Source organism: Brachycentrus maculatus, unplaced genomic scaffold, assembly GCF_059751285.1.
Source record: "Brachycentrus maculatus isolate JH-2025_06_01 unplaced genomic scaffold, ASM5975128v1 h1tg000010l, whole genome shotgun sequence".
Taxonomy (NCBI): Eukaryota; Metazoa; Arthropoda; class Insecta; order Trichoptera; family Brachycentridae; genus Brachycentrus; species Brachycentrus maculatus.
In genome coordinates, this window is record NW_028280764.1 from 904,680 (window position 1) to 924,242 (window position 19,563).

The 19,563-nt window shown below is 30.9% G+C and overlaps 2 protein-coding genes and 2 long non-coding RNA genes across 4 annotated transcripts; 2 read left to right on the forward strand and 2 right to left on the reverse strand.

Annotated features, from left to right (window-relative positions):
- Positions 1-180: 180 nt before the first annotated feature.
- Positions 181-3,190, reverse strand: LOC148313530 (uncharacterized). The gene is made up of 4 exons (XR_015837663.1): positions 3,007-3,190; positions 2,182-2,271; positions 1,994-2,082; positions 181-1,849 (listed from the first exon to the last, which is right to left on the reverse strand). It is a non-coding gene; the product is annotated as an uncharacterized LOC148313530 (long non-coding RNA).
- Positions 3,186-3,990, reverse strand: LOC148313531 (uncharacterized). The gene is made up of 3 exons (XR_015837664.1): positions 3,712-3,990; positions 3,553-3,633; positions 3,186-3,278 (listed from the first exon to the last, which is right to left on the reverse strand). It is a non-coding gene; the product is annotated as an uncharacterized LOC148313531 (long non-coding RNA).
- A 315-nt stretch (positions 3,991-4,305) lies between these two features.
- RsfS312 (ribosomal silencing factor RsfS-like protein, 312) lies at positions 4,306-6,071 on the forward strand. The gene is made up of 3 exons (XM_088261584.1): positions 4,306-4,848; positions 5,388-5,648; positions 5,831-6,071. The coding sequence occupies exons 1-3, from the start codon at positions 4,512-4,514 to the stop codon at positions 6,004-6,006; spliced, it is 774 nt and encodes a 257-aa protein (XP_088117710.1). The 5' UTR covers positions 4,306-4,511; the 3' UTR covers positions 6,007-6,071.
- Positions 6,072-8,392: 2,321 nt separating this feature from the next.
- LOC148313533 (uncharacterized) lies at positions 8,393-12,911 on the forward strand. Its single transcript, XM_088261912.1, has 4 exons — positions 8,393-8,769; positions 9,217-9,390; positions 10,070-10,278; positions 11,507-12,911. The coding sequence occupies exons 1-4, from the start codon at positions 8,594-8,596 to the stop codon at positions 12,787-12,789; spliced, it is 1,842 nt and encodes a 613-aa protein (XP_088118038.1). The 5' UTR covers positions 8,393-8,593; the 3' UTR covers positions 12,790-12,911.
- Positions 12,912-19,563: the final 6,652 nt, after the last annotated feature.

The window sequence follows — 19,563 nt, forward strand, 5'->3', positions numbered from 1 at the left end:
TCAAAATCAAAATAACCTAAAAATGCCATCGACATGAAACTCTGTAAAATGCGTTTCGTCATTTTCCCGCCTTTTCAGGAAAATGGCAAAATACGCATTTTACAGAGTTTTATGTTGATGACATATTTAGGCTATATTGATTTTGACATTATTCAATGAAATTGAAAAATGAAAAAATCATTTAGCTGGTAAAAAGGTTTATTATATCCATACTTTGACTGAACCGGAAGGTGAACCAATTACATACTCGAGTTGTTAGAACTCTTAGTTCTCTTAAACCTATAACCTTCTGGATCAAATCAAAGAAAATTACAATATTACAGGAATATATAAAATTATTATTGTACTTAAAATTACACACACAAAGGGCACTTGTCCACTACCCAGAATTTTACCCTCCGGCAGTCAGGTTTTGAAAAGTGAAAGCGACTACGACAGTGTAGCGTGATCGAATTTACGCGCAACGTGTTCACGCATCTATCAAGAGCTCCGATCCGAAGAAAGATGGAGTAAAGCACAAGCCAATCCAAGCCAATCGTCGTTTAAAAATGCTAACTGACGTGCCGGACGGTAAAATGCCGTGTAGTGGACAAACGCCCTAAGGGCACTTGTGCACTACACGGAATTTTACTGTTTGGCAGTCCGGTTATTGCAAATAAAAATTATTTCAACGGTTTAGCTTTAGTGATCGAGTTCATGCTAACCATGATCGTGCACCGATCGAGCGCACCGATCCGGAGAAAGACGGACAAGTGCACAAGCCAATCATCTGTTTTTTCATGCTAACCTGACTGCCGGACAGTAAAATTCAGTGTAGTGCTCAAATGCTCAAACTAGGTCCCAAAAAGCCTTCTTGTTTACAACTAATGTGCATTACTTTAAACGAAAGTGCTTAAGGCATTACCAAATATTGTATTTATGTTTCATATCAATAAAGAAATATTGTTAAATACATATATCGAATTGTAAAGTCACCAGGAATACTGAAGAGTTTTCTTGGACCTATATATTATAGAAATGTACTTTTAGATATAAATAAATAAGATCGGCCTCATTTGAACAATTTTAGAATAACACAGTGGTACCCTGATCACACAATAGCTATAGGCTTAAGGCCAAATAAAATAAATTTCTTTGTAGTTAGAACAATACCCTTCAGATCTGCATGTTTAGCACCACTTTCAAAAAAAGAAAATTATTGAGGTTGCTTGTAAGGTGTGTAAAGCCCTTTTATCCTAATAGTTAATGTGTGATCGAAAAACATTGCAATTCGATAAATCCATTTCGTAAATTGAAATTTACATGAGGACTCATTTCATAAAATATAACAATTATGTACAAGTTTTTACTGATCTATCATTATTATGATATATCATAATAATAATATATAATTTTATATTCTTTTGTTTTTAAATTGGTAAATAATATGTCATTAATGCCGGGTTTCAGCCTAATTAAGTATAGTTATTTTTCAATGGTTACTGGAGAAGGCAAAGCAGAGTTTAGCCAGTAACCTGTAGCCCTTAGGTCCTTCTGTATATAAAGCGATAGCAAGAGCTTTATCTTTTCAGGTATATCATCTACCTTTTATGGCGATGCGATTGTTTGATCTGACATTAAATAAATCTATAAGGAATCAGATTTAACAACGAAAGGTATTATACTAATACTTTCCCCTCTTAATATCTACGAGCAGCAATGTGCCATTGTTCAAATGTTGTCGATTTCTTTTGAACATATCGAAGTTGCTTCTTCGTCTTCATCGCCCATGTTCAGCTTTTGATTCCTTGGAGTCAGATTAGAAACTCTCGATTCTCCAATAAAATTGACAAAACGGGTGGCTGTACTCCTAAAATAAATTATATTGCATCAAATGTAAAGTAGTAAAATATTTTAACATAGAATTCCACAGAAACGTGTATAATATTAAAAGGTGTGTATGAGAACGAATGAATAAGAAATTTGATAATTACATTAATGGGAAGATACATACCACATGGTTCAGTAGCTAATAAAAAGGGTCTGCTAGCTGCTGATTCCATTGGATAGCTCTGCTAGTACTCGGTAACACGGAATAAAGAGCTGAAAAATTTAACTTAATTAATACCAAGACATAATATATTGATTTTAAAATATTATTGAAGTAAAATAAATGATTTCACAAAAGAAAAAGATACATACACCGGGGTTCAAGAGTAAACAAAGAGGCTCTGCTAGCTGCTCATAATAATTAGAGAGCTCCGCTAGCACTAGATAACTCGGAACGGAGAGCTGTAAGAATATAATTAAATTAATATTGGGTATGTAATAGAGCCACAAGAATCTATATACATGTATATGAGAAATAAAACCTCGATAAAATGGACTAATTGGAGAGAATGGGTTAGAAAATAGGTTTAAAATAAACATTTTTTTCTTGTTCAAAATATGAACACTGTATTTAGATATAAATAAACAATGCAAAACTAAAAAAAAAATATTGTCTTCGAACACTCGTCGTGAAGTGATGTTGCTGTTTGATATCGATACGCTTTCAGTAATCCAGCTTTGAAATGTTTTGTTTGCACTCTTTCAAAAAACAACAATTTTTTTCAATCAACCCTCTAAATTTACGAAAATGCATACAATATAGTAGAACTTCGTTATCTGACGAGTAGTTGATAAATGTTATTAGATCATCGAGATGCGATCTTAACACTGAAAACTTAATTTTTTGCAGTGTTGTTTCTTCTTTGCTATCTTCGCTTTTATCCTCTCTTCTAAGGTTCCCTTTTTCTGCTATTTCACTTTCAATCATGATACAAGGAGAAGTACTTCTTGATGACTGCAACTACCCATTGTAAAACATCCTCCTCACCACTTCGGCATTGTTATGTATTGTCCTATAGAAATCAGGATATTCAAACCCTTCTAAATCTGTCATTGTATATATATATTGCGTGTAACATAGTACAAAAAATAGCTAATAAAATAAGCATAATAAACATCAACAGATAATTAACTTACGTCGTATTTCGTTGCTAAAGAATACTCGTTTAGCAGAGGCAGGTTGAGGAAAGATCCAATTAGTGATAAATTTAAATCTAGTGCACTGATATTAAATAACATCCCTTTGTTCGTTCGTTCACAGGGAAAATGTATATCTCAAACATCAATTCTTGATTTGGATTCTCGAAACAAATTCGATTCTCGAAACAAATTCGATTCTCGAAACTCAAAAACAAAAACCAAGATTCGTTTTGTTATATAATGCCTGATTGAAATCTTATCCATACACCCTGAAATAAAAAAGAAATTTGTAAAAACCATTACAATTAAAATATAATAACATAAATATGTAATATTTTGAATAATTTTAAAATTAACCGGAGAAAACAAGTGCGTAGTAAAATGGCCGTCTAAATTCGGTTGAATTCAAGATTAAATATACGAAGTTCTGAGTTACATACAAACTATAAATAATAATTAAAAAAAACATTAGTTTAACGTTACACAACATAATGAAAGTGATAATGCAGAAATGATAAACATCAGCAAATAATTTAAACTTACGTTTCTTGCACAATATATGTTTGGCAGTGAAACATTGATTCCTTTTGGATTGATATAGAATGCCTAGTTGAAATCTTACACCTGAAACAAAACAGAGATGATATAAACTAATAATATTTGTATAAACCATTTTATTTCAAATGATTCCAAAAAAAATACCCGTGATAATGGAATGGTCCGCAAGCCAACGGGAAAACGGCCATCTTGGTGAAGTTTTGTTTACCTACCGAAATCATATGTTTTGATGGTTGGGGAGGGGGTAAACCACAGTTGAAATGATAGAAGGTATTTTTAAACTCGTATTGTTCTGCGCATGACGTCATAATTTAGCCCATTCAGATCCTCGGATACGTCATTCGGTAAATAGCTACTGCGCAAGGTCTATCGAAAAATTTATTTTTTTCCCCTTCATACCCTTCTTACCGCAGGAATCAAAGATGGCCGCGAGATATCACAGGCTGCCCGAACCCGAAGATAAAACCAAAAAACTATTTATATTTATCCGCTTGCACACGATTGGACCCGATCTCGTCGTTTCGGTTTCTAGTGCGAACCAAAGACACACTTCTTAGGGCGAAAACATATGATTCGAATCCGATTACGAATTCTAATCGGAATCGTCTTTTTTGTCTTTATGGATAATTTTTAGACCACTATTTTCGTAAAATACTACCTCAGGGGCGCTTATAAATATTTGGATAATAATACAGTGATGATGATAGTGATATATAAAATAATAAAAATAAAAATGTCATGTTTTAATATTATGGCAACATTCACGAGTCAAATGTCAGTTTAAGTAGATTTTATCTATGGTATTTATCGACACAAAATGCCTCTAACCTAGAATTTGAAAATTAAGTGAATAGTAAAAAATAACTTCGTTATTCTTCAAAAAGGATTTAATAGCTATTCAGAGTTATATAAGTACCTTTTGTTGAAAAAAATATCAAATCGTCATGTTAACCCCATTTTCAAAATCTTTGTGTTGTCATGTAATAAAATATGTTAATTGTTTAAATATCTCTCGCGTTAATATTGTTCATGTTAATATGTTACATAGTAGTAATATATCATATTACCCAAGAAAGATACCAATTGCTAAAGCACCCGATACAAGCACAAGCAATGCTCCCGATACAAAAACGAACAATGCTCCCTCGGCAGTTGGAGGAAAGTACAAAGTGTTTGAAGATGCTGATTCTACTATAATTAGAAACACTAGTGAGGAAATCGCAGCTCCCTACCTTGAAGTAATTGATGACTATGACGAATTTCAGGGCCTTGATACTAACAGTAAGTTTGAAACTATACTAGCTTTAAAGATAGCTTTTTGGGTTCAGTGAAGCTTGGTTACAATGTCATTGGAACAAATATTGAACCTATAATTGACATTATATGTAACACTAAAATTACCGTAATATGTGCAAAAATATATATTTACCTAGATATATAGATATTCAGCTTGTATCTCTCAGATATATTTAACAAAATATTAAAAATACAACAAAGCCAAAGAATTCTGCGACTCAAATTAAAAAAGGCGTTCAGAATTTAAAATAATAAAAAAATGCATTACATTTTATTTGTTACTACAGTTGAGATGTTTTAAATTTACGCTTTATAATTCAACTAATATTGTATCCGGGTATGTATTTTATTCCAATGAATGCATGATATTATAAAAGAGTGATATTATATATTGTCACTATTCCTGAAGCTACTTTATGTTACTTTATGTTTTGCTTTACTTACATAAACAGTTGGCTGTTTAATTATATTAAAGCTTTCAATTTATTTGATAATTACGATTTATATGTTTTTTTCCTTTCTAGGAGGAATAACAGGCGTGTATGATATACATCAGTTGGTTGATATACTTCAGAGAGAAAAAGCGAGAGACATTTTTGTTGTTTCCGTTCCTGCCAAACATAAATACGTTGACTATATTTGCATAATAACAGGACGTAATGTTAAACATATGATAGCGATGGCTGAATTTACTTTAAAATTATTTAAACGAAAACGAAACAAAAATGATAAAATTCCCGTACTTGAAGGCAAGAATTCTAACGATTGGATAGCAATAGATTTAGGTTAGTAAAATTAAGAAGGGAATTTGGAAGTCTTGATCATTTGTTAGCATTTTTATCCAGTTATGTCTGAATTTTCTTTGTAATTTGAAAATTCCAAATTAATATTTTGAATTTGGAAAATGATTTCACATGATTTTATCATTACAATTGATAAATGAATGCAATATTTGTTTTTTTTTCAGGTAACATTATACTTCATGTATTTTCTGAAGATGCAAGAGAATATTATGATTTAGAGACGTTATGGAGTGTTGGCTCTGAATTTGACCCTAAATGCCTTAAAACGGAAACTCATTTATCAAAAATACTGCAAAGAAATGATATATTTTTACATGATTTGAAACCAGCGAAGGATTAAACCAACTTTTTACCAATTATTTACATGACTTATAGTGGATATAATAAAAAAAGATTTGTTTTTTATTTTTCTTTTATTAATTATTTATTTGTTCTCAAATTTATTCCTGGTAATTCATATATTGCATATTTATAATGTAACGTTATTTTTAAAATGTTTAATCAACCACTTAAAAATTACATGTGTTCCTTTGATGATCCCATATACAATTGTACTGAAGGTAAATATGAAGTAATATAAACTTAAGTAAAATATATCATTTTGCTTTTTTTTAAATAAATTTATTTTTGAACATGTTTTGAAAAAATTTAATTTTTAACCTAAATGTCATATTTCTGGGCAAAAAAGGCATCTTGATGTGTACAAAATGTCGATGTTGTAAAAAAGCATAATTATTTAATTGTATCTTCAGTTCTAAAACTCAAGTAAAAATGTAAGAATATATGTGTACTTATGTAAAAAATCACATTAAGATTCTTCTGTAAAATTACATTTTGCTGTTTACAATAGTATTCGTAGGACAGGCCAATATAGTTTTTTTTCCATTTCGATATATGTATCTTTTTTCAGCCCTAAGGAAGGTATTATACAATACAAAAAATATATATTTTCAAATAAAAATGAAAAGTGACATGTTTGTCTTACAAATAGAATCTTTCCATTATTCATTTTTTATGCATCAATAATTATTTATTTTAAGATTTCTAAATATTTCAACATTGAGGCATAGACAAAGAAGCATATTGATATGGAACTCTGGGTATGATATTTATGGCGCTTTCTATTTTTTAGTCAGATTCAGATTTACGAAAGTCTACTGAGGCTTGCAGGGTCAGATCCTCTTGTACCATTATTTGCTTCCTAATTTTTTTCCAAGGTTGTCCGTTTCTCCCTCTTCTTTAACACCTGCCGGAAATAACTGGTGGAGGATGTCGTTGTAGAGATCGTTGATCCTGTTGGCCTCAGCTGAGTTTGGATAGTAAGTGTTGGTAAGCTCCTGAACCTCTCCCCATTCGACTAGGATGTCCTTGATGAAAGCACTTGAGATTGGATGATTTGATTGCTCCTCCTCATTATCAGACAGAGAAAGAGAGTTATTAGACTAACATTCGTTATGTGAGGTATCACTGTACTTAAATTTCAAAAAGTTGTATACCTGTATGTTGCAAGGGAACACAAAATGTTTTTTAAGAGAAAAACCTCATAGATGATCTATGGTTCAAATTAGTAAATTGGCAGAATTCTTCATTCATGATTACTTATTTGTATTAATTTATTTACGAATAAATGTATTGTAAATCAAATATTTCTACTAGCTTATCATTTTGATGCAGAATCATAAAATTAAATATATATAAATATATTTTTTTCGCAAATTAATAGCGCCTGCGCCTAATATTTGCAATCCCCAAACTTATATGCGCTCGGTTTACGTTGGCGTCGATTTGCAAATTACGAACGTAAGTTAAGAAAATCGCAAAATAAAAATCGACAGTATAATACATACATGGTTATACTACACTGATTTCACAACTTTACTTAAGTTACTTGATTTACGAGTATATAATCTGTATATCCTTATTTATAAAATATATTTCTCTCTAAAGTTAGTAGGACTAAGTTCATCCGACACGGTGCCCTATGCAGTGCGGATTGGGGTCACAGTATTATTATAATCAATTGGGAGGCGAATGAGGTGCCTATAAAAAGGATACAGAAATTACACATTACACAAAACATTTTGCAATAATTCTTTTAAAGATAAATATTTGAATTATTACCAATCAAAGAATGTATTTAAATAATAGTGAACACTAGAATAAACGTTTTGTATTAGGTGAGTGTAACGTTTAATCTACGTAAATAGTCCCTTTTAAAATTATATATATATATATATATATATATATATATATATATATATATATATATATATATATATATATATATATATATATATATATATATATATATATATATATATATATATATATATATATATATATATACATATATATATATATATATATATATATATATATATATATATATATATATATATATATATATATATATATATATATATATATATATATATATATATATATATATATATATATATATATATATATATATATATATATATATATATATATATATATATATATATATATATATATATATATATATATATATATATATATATATATATATATATATATACATATATAAATTAGAAAAGAATGTCTTTTGTGTAAAAAATATACACAAACTCGTCACGATAATAGTGATTATCATGATATAACAAATTTTCTCCGGGAATATTCTTATCTTATCTCTTATGAGTACTCTGCCAATCGATTGTAGTGTTAGTCACTGAAAACGCCTATTTAAAATGTTTCTATTATTACTAAGGAGTGTCAAAATGATACGTTTATACTTGTAAATAATTTCGTGATTCAAAACAACAAAACAATTACATGCACAACGAGTAGTTACAGTGATAAGTGTTAAAAATGTGAGGAAAAATCATAAAAACCATACTAGTGACACAGTGGATTATTGTAAATAAAATGTTAAAGTAACCAATATGAGCAAATCGATAGATGCAGTTCCCACTTTAACTTTAGGCTATCCGTTACCTGTTCCCTATAGAATACTTGTTTACTTTTTCTCACCTTCAGTTCTATTACTCGCACTTTATTTAACTTTAATTGCGGCTGATATAAGTTTAGTGTGTCAGCATTTCATGAGCGAGAATCCCAGGTAATATTAATAAGATCTTACAAAAATATATAATCCATAACTTATACACAGCAAAATGTACAAATTATAGTGGAATAACAGATGATGAATGCAGTAGTTTTAGAAAAATTATTACTCTAAAATGCATAAACGAATTGGTGTTTTGACAGTTCCATAGGATTGTAGGCAGTTCTGTCGAAAACAGTTTCAGGAAACCCTGATTCAAATGTTAAATTTTCAAAATACTGTTAAATAATTTTATTTATTTCATGTTTTAATAGGCCAGTGACTGAAATCACAATATTTCGTATTTTTCTTTAACTCATAGATATTTTATAATTAAATAATGCCTAACCCTTATAGGTATAAATAAATCTGTCCTGCCATCAACCATAAACACAACATAAACAAGATGTAGATTTTATCGCGAACGCTTCTAAACTACTAAGATATTAAATTGATTCTTAGATGGGGAACCGTAACATTACTCCTGATGTGGTGGCCTGCAGTGACGAGCTTCATCTTCACAGTGTCGTCTCCCTCGTCGTGGCCTTCTGAAGAGCCCCTCGCCAGAGCAAACATCCGTTTCCTCGGAGTCCAGCTCTGGAACTTCCTTGGATTCCCCTTTGCTGTTATCTACAGGTTCATATTTATAAGGAATTTAAAATAGCCATAATATAATTTACAGTTATAGTAAAAGTAATAAACCACAATAAGCGGGTAATTGGGCAATTGTGATTATGGCACAAAACAAGGAATACATTCGAAACTCTACCACAGTGGTAAGACTATCTAAATTTACTAATAAACCAAGTGATCGCAAACATAAACAATTTGTTATCATTTGTAGTCGAATAGCTATTTGGATAATATTTGTTATTGAATTATATTAATTCATTGGTATTATATAATTTTCAATATATCGTATTCTTAAATAGGTCAATCTAATGCAAATATTATAGAAATATGCAGTACTATCTTGTTGTGATATATGATTTTTTTTCATTGATAGACATACGTATCATTAGATTTTTCCAGAAAGAAAATTTCGAAAACAGTGGTATGTACGTAACAGCATTTTCCTGGAAATACAAGCTTGAATTATGCAGTAAGCATCGTATACAAAATGTGAAATTTATGATAAACATCGTTTGTGTTAAAAAGGAAAATGTTTCTTGAAAAAACAATCTATTGTGATTATTATGAAATGGACTAATTTGTGTTTTATAATATATCAGCACTTCACCCATATACATATATTTTTATGTTATGCTATATATAAAATGGGAAAAAATGTGAATCGACATTGAATATTTTTCAGATACATCTACCGCATTTTTTGGTCGTTGGAAGCATTCTTCGGTAGCCTACAGGGTGAGGATGAGCGCGTGGAAGAGGCCTTGGGCCTACTCTTGGCTCCCAGCCCCTTAGAATTGTACTTTTTCCTACAGGCCTATTTGCATTGCGCTCCTCAAATATTGCTGCAGTTCTACATTCTGTTGCGCGAGGAGAAACTGCAATCAGAAACTGGTAAGGAAATATCACTCACAACCATACATTACCAAACGTTCGGTCCGGTTTAGAACTCATATTGCCAGACGGAACGGATTAAACCGTTATATTGCGAAACTGTCCCCTTTTGATCGGGCCAACAGTTTAATTGACTCTTATCGTGACAATAAAAAAATTAATAAAGTATTTAATCAATGAGGAAAAAATAATTCGAAGAAAAAAAGAAACGCTATTATGATTACGAGTATGCTCAAAATCAGATTTAGTTTATATTCGTAGTGATATACATAGGTATCCACAATATCATTTTCTTTTTTATCTTTATGAATAAAAAATATCCTGATGTGTCTATTGAAGACATTTTATCTCTCAAAATGACCATTCATTTGATACATGACTCGAAATGGGAGGTCGTTGCGCATTTCTAGGAAATTTTAATCGAATGGGAATCACAGAACTGATTTCACTCACTACTGTGTCACTATTTTGCAGACTGCATACTGAGCCAGGAAGCGAATTAAAGAGAATTTATTTGTTTTTATTACTATTTTTCATTATTAATTTTGACATTTTAATCAAAATATACTTAATAATCATATAAAAGGTTTAAGAAAATTAAGATCAGTGAATTTATTTACAGTGTAATTCAAGTAATTGTGTATTGTGAACGAAAGTAATTTTTATTCCTAAACTATGTGGATTATTCGCATTTTTCTATTGACTTTAATTTGTAATTAGTCATAAAAATGTTGCTTACAGTACAATTTTGACGAAAAAACATTAAAAAAATTGTATTCCTTTTTTATATTTGCAAAACTCAAATTCTACAATTTATGCCATCAATGTTTGAAAATAGAAAAACAGTTGGATATTTCTGTTTATTTCTAAATATGGTATTATATTACTTATGCAATAATTACATGTCAATATCATATACTGTAATATACTATTTAATCACGTACTTCAGGAACTTATTGGAACCAGTACAGGCATGCAACTATTCCTCTTCCATTTCCTTTCCCATATTGGAGCAATATCTTTCATTCTGAACTCACTTTTGACATATTATGTATCCCATTAAATATATATTCTAAGAATATGCGACTAACAGTGCAAGACTGATTACGTTGCCTACTTATGGTAAAAAATCAAGTTAATACCGCATCGATCCGATGTACCCTAAACCCATCTGGGCCTAATAAGGGTCAAACAAAGAAGAAATAATAATTTTACCTTTTGATTCCAGCTTCTCTGCAACTGCTGAGTGTCGCAGCATCCTTAATGAGAATGTCTGTAACCACGACCACTTACCAAAGGTTTGAAAGACGGAAGGTTCTCGGCGATCGCTATCCTTGGCTGGAACAAAATAAAATATTGGCTTCCCAATACACAATGACGCCGCAAACACATATTAGTAAAGCTCCTAGGGAGCTTATTTCGAACTTTGTAGGTCTACCGTTAGATTCACCAAGCGTTGTAAATTCCGAAATAGAAAGAGAAGTTTCTAGATATCGCGAAGACAGTGAAGAAGACGATGTGTTCATACCTTCTGAAACTGACCGTGCTGCATTGTACACGACAGATATTGCTGCTATAGATGAAAGTATGTTTTCCGAAATACCGAACGTGTCTAAAATTAATAAAAACCCATCCGATCGTAAGGAATCGGAATTCGATAATGACGTCTTATTAGAGCACCTATTAGTCGAAAATAATGTACCGGAAATAATTCCAGCCAAAGAAGAAAATAAACGTTTGAGAGTTTCCATCATTGAGAGTCCTGAAGTTGAATTGAGAAGACAGGAAAACAGAGACTCCAGAGCTTACAATATTGTGGACATGTCCAAACACACAACTCCACCCGAGACGCCAGCTCCGAGACCAGGGTCGTTAGGAGTCATGAGAAGTAGGATAATGAGCAATGCAGAATACATTATGGATTTGATCCCAAAGCGAACGTACAAAGCAACTGATGATTTTGATGTCCCGGTGAGAGTGAGGAGATTGGCCATTAAGGGTATAGAACAAGAAGACGGCGTATCTAAATTCATAGCGTTCATTTCGTGGTTACTTTTCTTGACGTCGAGAATGATGACTTTAGCAGTATTTTCTTATTTTTACCTCGATGCTTGTTTTTACTTTAGTATCGCTCATTATTTAGCGATACTTTTGTTATTATTATGCAACTCTTGGTCTGAAGAATTACATAGAAAAATATTTTACTTCTTTTTAAGTTACATATACGTATTCTGCATTATCGAGTTTAAAATGAAGTACAGAAAAGTAAGGTTGTGGTACGGGTTGTACTTTATAGGAGTTACATTGGAGAATTTTGTGTTGACGGCGATTTGGTTTTGGTCGGGACTGTGGGAGGGTTGGTGGTATAATTTCATGGCATCGCTGATTGCGTTAAGTACAGTATTATCTTATGGGTGCTTTTTATTATACTTCTTAATTTTAAAACCGAAATCATTGACTGCCTATCCCATAATATCGACTCAAAGTGTATTTCCTGCTACGATAACGTAGTGAAATCGTACTAATATGTTATAAAATATTTTATAACATTTATATTTTTTTTAAATATGTACATATAAAACCGTTGTACTTTAACTTTATTTTAAGCAACATTAAGAATACAAATATTTACAAAAAATCTTAATGGGTTTTATTTTTAACATTTAAACTATGCATTTTTTCTCTGTATTTTAGTGTTTTTTTTGTAATTGTGGCACACATAGGTACAAACACATAAACACACACATTTTAGTTCGGTAAGTCAGCACATTTAAGCTTTATGAACGGATAAGTGAAATTTTACTGTATTCTTATTAATTGTAGATTTTTTCAGTTGATTCTTTTATGAGATGTTTATTGAAAAGCCATTGGAATAATAAAGAACATTATTTTTAGTGTTTATGGCTAAGTATGTAATAGTATTTATTATACGTACCTATGTTGTAGGTACAAATGATTATTTATGTAAGTAAGTGCCAACTGGTGCGCACGTTTTTCTACTACTTTGTTAGTTTGGGCAGTTTTTAATAATAAAAGGCAGAATAGATTTGAGGGGAATTTCCGAAAATAAACGGCAACGGAATCAAACGGCTGCAAACACCTGTTCTTTCTGAACTCAACTTTAAACAACTCATTGGTCGAAGTCTAAGAAACTCAAACTTGTTTACACTGCGCCGCCTGTAGTTGTTAATCATTTAATTTTCAAATATAAAGAATTTTTCTGCTTTATGGTAGTTTTACTATTGTATTTTTTTATAACTCTATGCTCGCGCTTCGGTGATGATTTTTCTTCTTATTATTGTTAATAATTCTTAATGGTAGGTACCTACAAAATGTAATCCATTATATATTATAATAATAAACAGAGAGGAATACTTTTTTGGCAAGGAATATGAAAGTCTGGGCATATACGGAGCTTACGACCTATTATCGGTAGGTTTACGCGATCACTTTATACACTGTGTACATTCATACATTCTACCCATGATTGAACATACATAATATACTTTAGTTTTTGAAGTCAAATGAATTCCTTAATCATAGTTAGAATGGTAAATGTTATACAGTGATAATGTGACCACTTTTGCCAGCATTGGCCTGTAATTGCCAAGACTTCCTCCTCCAAAAATGCAGGCATTATTTAAAATATAACATTTTTTCCTGTTATATCTGCGCTTTCGATATTTTGCCTGGAATGTTTCGATATGAATCATATCAAACATCAGAGCCACACGTGTAGGAAAAATCATTATTTTCTGTATGATTGTGTTTCTAAAAATGTATTTTTTTGTTATATTTCGAAACATTTTTTTAAACCACGTTAAACCTTTGAGAGAGTTTGGACTTTTGATTCAGAAACACTGATCTATACTGAACCCTTAACCAAAGCGTGTGATAACGAATTACCGTTTTTAGTTGATAATACAATATAAAGATGTACGTCGAAAAATAAAAATAAAAGTGTATTTGTTAGTGTGTTAAATCTTATGATATGAACCAAGGACATAATTTAAAGTGATATGCAAAATAATAGGTCGGGCAGTTGTAAGTTTCCCTCGTAATAAATTATAGAATAGACTTGTATATTGTAAAGCTGCGCCCAATTTAATCAACGTTTCTGAAGAAAAAACATGTTATTAGATTCTGTTTGAAAATTGGCCGCTCAACGATATTATGCACCGAAGGGATCCGAAGTTGGCTGTAAATATTATTACTAAGTAATGCCGCTTGAGGAGTAGGATTGATACAAATTTAATCGGCCATTAAAATTGCAATTATTTTCCAAGTCTACCGAGCCTATACAGCCTAGTTACTGATTTCAACAAATTAATATTGATGAGGCGTTGCATGAAGAAATATAGTTCCAACTTGGTTTAACACAGAATCGAATCAGTTGATATTCTATAATTAAGAAATTCCACGAAAATATTTAATATTTTCTTTTGCGCGATAAAAAAACATATATATTTGATTCTTAAAGTGGACCGGAATATTTCTTTAATTTTATTTATTTTTCTTTAACTTTTTAAGACGCAGGATTAAAATTAGAATTTTATTTTATGTACAAAACAGCTTTTTTTTCGATGCATAAGCTTATAAAATAGTTTTTAATATCTCAAAAATTCCTTAGTATTTAAAAGTGTGAAATGATTTTATAGAGTAGACTAACACTGATGTTAGCTAATTGCAAATAATAACATAATGTACTACCTTCTTATTTACAGGAATGATGAATAAGAATATTCCTTTTTCTGTACCATTTGATATCACTGGCATTTAAAATGTTTAAATATGGAAAAAACACAATTTTGCATTTTTGACACATCCGTCAATGTTCAACGATTATCCATATTTTTAAAACGAATAACATTTTTTGGGTGGCATGTTTTATATTTGGCCAAAAAGAACAAAAAATATTTTAGCACATTTACGATTTACTATAATGACGAAACTAAATATGGTATTTTATCATGATAAGCATTTTAAAAATGTCAAGTATGATCATGTGGCGTCATTAAAAGTAATTAAACTAAATGTTAGAGGGAAAACAACATTTGAAAATAGGTATTTTCGAAAATGTAAACTACTTAATTGCGATGATACGAATATGTGAATACAAAATATGTACTATGTAATATAGATCAAGTTGGAGAGATCATGTGGGAAGAGTAAGTTCGGATTCACAGCAGCATAAGAGGCAACAGACCCCCAAAAAGACCACCTAAACGATGGAAAGACAGCTGGTCTTCCACCTCCCAGGAGCGGACTCCGAGAATAACAGGACACAGTCTTAGCTAAAGAAGAAGAAGAAGAAAATATGTACCACATTTTTTGTTGTAGATAATTAGGAGTGACAAAATGTGAAGTTGTCTGTGGGTAACCTTGTTTACCAGAATTAGAGCCTCGGGTCGCGGCCTCCAGACGGCCCTGGGGCGCTAGTCACGCTTGCCTGTGCCCTGACGGTGCCCTGACCGTACCCTGACCGTGCCCCCGCCGACTCTGGCATCTGAATGCCCAGTCTTGTTGACTGACCAACTGATATTTATGCAACCAATATTACAAAAGCTGCCTCCAATTGTGGTTGGAATTTTAAAAGAATTTATTTATTTATTTTTTGTTATTTTTAATATGGTTAGAAAAGTTTTTTTTAATAATTTTAGTTGATTTTCTAGACATTTCTACTTCTACAATCTTAAAATAAATACCAAAGTTCTTTCCAACAATAAATAAATTGATATGTATGATTTTTTCAATTTATGTGACATTTTGAAAAAATATTGGTGAAACCATTATTTTAGAGGCTCGTTTAGAGGTAATGGAAGATTTGGAAGGAAGATATGTGAAATACAACACGAACCCACGAAATTTGTTTAGTAGTCCAGGGTTAATTTGAATGCACAACTGTTCCTGTAAAACAATGATTTAAAAATATCACAGACAGAAACATCAAGTCGAATCTGAACGGATGCTACTTTACAGGACATTTCCTATAGTGAACAAGAATCACACCAACGGGATTTTGGTAAGTGAGTTCTATATTTCTAACCCTTGTTCGCAACCAATAGTGCATAGGATACTGCATCGTATCGACGGAGGTTATCATGATCGGTAATAACATGAAGTCAAAATCAGTTATGCGCTTCAGGTACCAGTCCAGGGTGAAATTAATATTAGAGCGAATATTTTAATATTTACTGGTATTTGCAACCTCCTGGGAACTGAACTCGGGACTCGAGGTGTACAAAAGAGTTTTGTTAGGAAACATATTTTTTTGTGAAAAGTTTTAAAGTCAATTGTTAATAGTAAATGAATGTGAATTAATTTAAAAATCAAGTGATGTAATTCATAGAGACTTATGTTAGTTCCTTTGTGTAAGATAAACTCAGGGAATATGAAAGAGTACACCTTTAATGATACTAACACCGTAATGAATTGAAGGAATCAACAACATAATTGTAAAACGAAAGTTTCGTTATACGATTGTATAACGAAATTAAATTTTTCATGAATGTCCTAATTGAATAGATTTGAAATATGTTTTTACAATATTTATATATTTGCTTTATATGCATTCATAATTAGGTATGGATAATTTTTAAAATGTATTTTGATACCATTCTGTAATTCCCACTGTCAGTTCTTGGAGTATCGTCTTCAAGGGAGAACAATGGCTCTCTGTTTCGAACAAAGTAAATGAATGTATCAAAAATTCATCTTATTTACCACATGCGCGCAGCGGTCAATTCACATTATACCTAGGTGGATAATATATACACTATTATAGTATCGCGAATATTATGTATTTATGTATATAATTATACAGAAAACCCCGTCATTCGTTTACTCTACGAGCTAAACGCGCTATTGGAATTGGTTCAACTCGGACGCCAAATTCAAAACCTTAAGTGCTTTTTGTGAAAAACAAGAAATTATCGTTATCGCTTCGACGAAAAAAGTTTTTGGATAAAAATCTACATAAATTTTAATTTTAAAACCCAGCAAAGCAAAGAAAATCTAAATTATCTTGGTTTGTTGTGACATTTTATGTTTGAATTTAGAAATTATATTTACAATTCACATTATATTCGATAGTCTGTTCAGTAAGATATTACACAATAAAGGTACCTAGTAATTAAAAGTCTTCATAATGATGACCTTTTTTATGATAAATCGATTCGGCAGTCGAACAACTCGCTATTCGATCAGCATCCTGAACACGAATATCGGACTTCTACTGTAAAGTGTTATAGTGCAGTAATTTGACCTGACCTCGGTGATAAAAAATTGCGATGCCATCTGTTAACCGAATTATAAATATCTAAAATGGTTTTCCTTTCCGACTAGGACGATACAGTTCTTCTCGAATTTGTTATGAAGAGTTATGATAACACGTACAAAATATTTGATGAGAGCGTGATGTGAATTCTATACAATATAGTAATTGAATATGGTTTAAAAATTTTTTTAAATTAAATTTTTATGAACTTTGACTGTAAACAGGTGCAAGATAGCGATTCAACTACGTCGTTACTTTTACGAATATTCATTTAGTGATTTATATTACGTTATCAAATGTTATTTAAGTAAATAAATCATTTAAAAATAATAATTAATGTCAATGTTTTTGCTGCAAAATTACAGGGAAAATTGTAAGACTCATCTATTTAAAATATTATTCATAGTTTAAAAAATATTGTTTATAAACCTCATATCACTAGAGTTGACTTGTAAAAAATGTTAATTATTCAGCGTTCTTGGATGTACCTACCCAAATGTTGACCAGTTGATATCAAAACTTTGTTTTGCTGATAGGCGATATATTAATTTTATATTTAATCAGTCTATATGTATATTTGTGATAATTTTCATATCTCCCATTTTTTTACTTTATAAAAAATCTCCAGAATTAGACTTGATTTATTTTTCGAAATACCCTTAACAGGTTCTTAGCCTATTTTTAACAATCTCAATATCCTCGAAGAATCAACACAGTGTCTTATTTTAATCAAATATTTTTCTAATGACTTAAACTCAAAAAGAGAATCTTTTAAAATGATCAAACATAGCCATTACATTTACGAAAGATCAAAGAAGAAATGATCAAATATGACCGTTAAATTATGATTATTTAATTACATGGATAAGTCATATCATTATGTGCTCCTTATACCTACACATAAACAAGTGCTGTCCAGAAGAAGATTATCCCACGTCTAAAGAAAAGTGCAGTCATTGTTCTTCTAGATAAAAAAATACGTAAAAACAACAATAAACAAACTAATAGTTAGGATCTAAAGTAACTCGTAATTTATTTTATAAACTAAATAAATGACTTTAAAAAAACTTAAAAACAAGTGTTTAGAAAAACGAAGCATGCCCCAAATCGATTGGTTTATGTATTAAAATAAAAAAATTATGTATTGTGTACCTAAGAAATAATATATGGAAATACGCAAATTTCATAAAAAAATACGCATTAAAAACTATTTTCGTTTGCTGGTCGCGGTTTAGGCTTAATTGATCATTAGAACACGTTGGAAGAAATCAAAACCAATTTTAACTTACCAGCTGTCCATTTGTGCTACTCAACCACCGTGAAATATAATACTTGTTTGTTATTAATAAACTCGGAGATTTTGACATCTGATTTCTTTCAGGCGACTTGCCTTTAGCCATCTTAAGTGGTTTCAGTAGAATAAACAAAAGCGCGTTAAGAGCGAACTTTTGAGCGAGCAACTTGCTACTGGGAACACTTTAGCAAGTACAAGATTTATACTCAGCTGATTTGAAAAGGTCTCTCTGTAATTTGTAATTTATTTCAACTTTCCTCTTGATTTGTTTGTTTGTTTTGTTTTACAAAATCTACACTTTATATTTGGGATATCGTACGATACATACATAAATGAAATATTGTGTAATCCCGTGTTATCGGATGTTTCGCCAGCAGCCGTTAAGGGTGAGATAAGGGTCTCAAACTTAGAAATTCATTACGCGACCGGCTGCGCGAGATGCCAGACGTGTTGCCTGCGCACATTTTTAAAAATATTTTTCATAATTTTTTAAACTCTTACCTTTCAATAACTCTTTTTTTTTACAAAACTGTATATTTATTTTGAAGAAAAACTTTATTTGAGTATAAAAACGGCGTTTTTAGCAAAAAAAAACAATATTGTTAAATGTTACTTGTTGAAAGAAAATAAAGTTGGGATTTATCGTATATTGGGCATTTATACATAATATTCAATTCAAGTGATTCATACATATTAATAGTTTCAATTTAACAAA

Coding starts and splice junctions, on each gene's coding strand:
- LOC148313533 (XM_088261912.1), top strand. CDS start 8,594: ATGAGCAAATCGATAGATGCAGTTCCCACTTTAACTTTAGGCTATCCG. Junction 8,770..9,216: donor TTCATGAGCGAGAATCCCAG/GTAATATTAATA, acceptor ATTGATTCTTAG/ATGGGGAACCGTAACATTAC. Junction 10,279..11,506: donor GAAACTGCAATCAGAAACTG/GTAAGGAAATAT, acceptor TTTTGATTCCAG/CTTCTCTGCAACTGCTGAGT.
- RsfS312 (XM_088261584.1), top strand. CDS start 4,512: ATGTTAACCCCATTTTCAAAATCTTTGTGTTGTCATGTAATAAAATAT. Junction 4,849..5,387: donor TCAGGGCCTTGATACTAACA/GTAAGTTTGAAA, acceptor TTTCCTTTCTAG/GAGGAATAACAGGCGTGTAT. Junction 5,649..5,830: donor TTGGATAGCAATAGATTTAG/GTTAGTAAAATT, acceptor TTTTTTTTTCAG/GTAACATTATACTTCATGTA.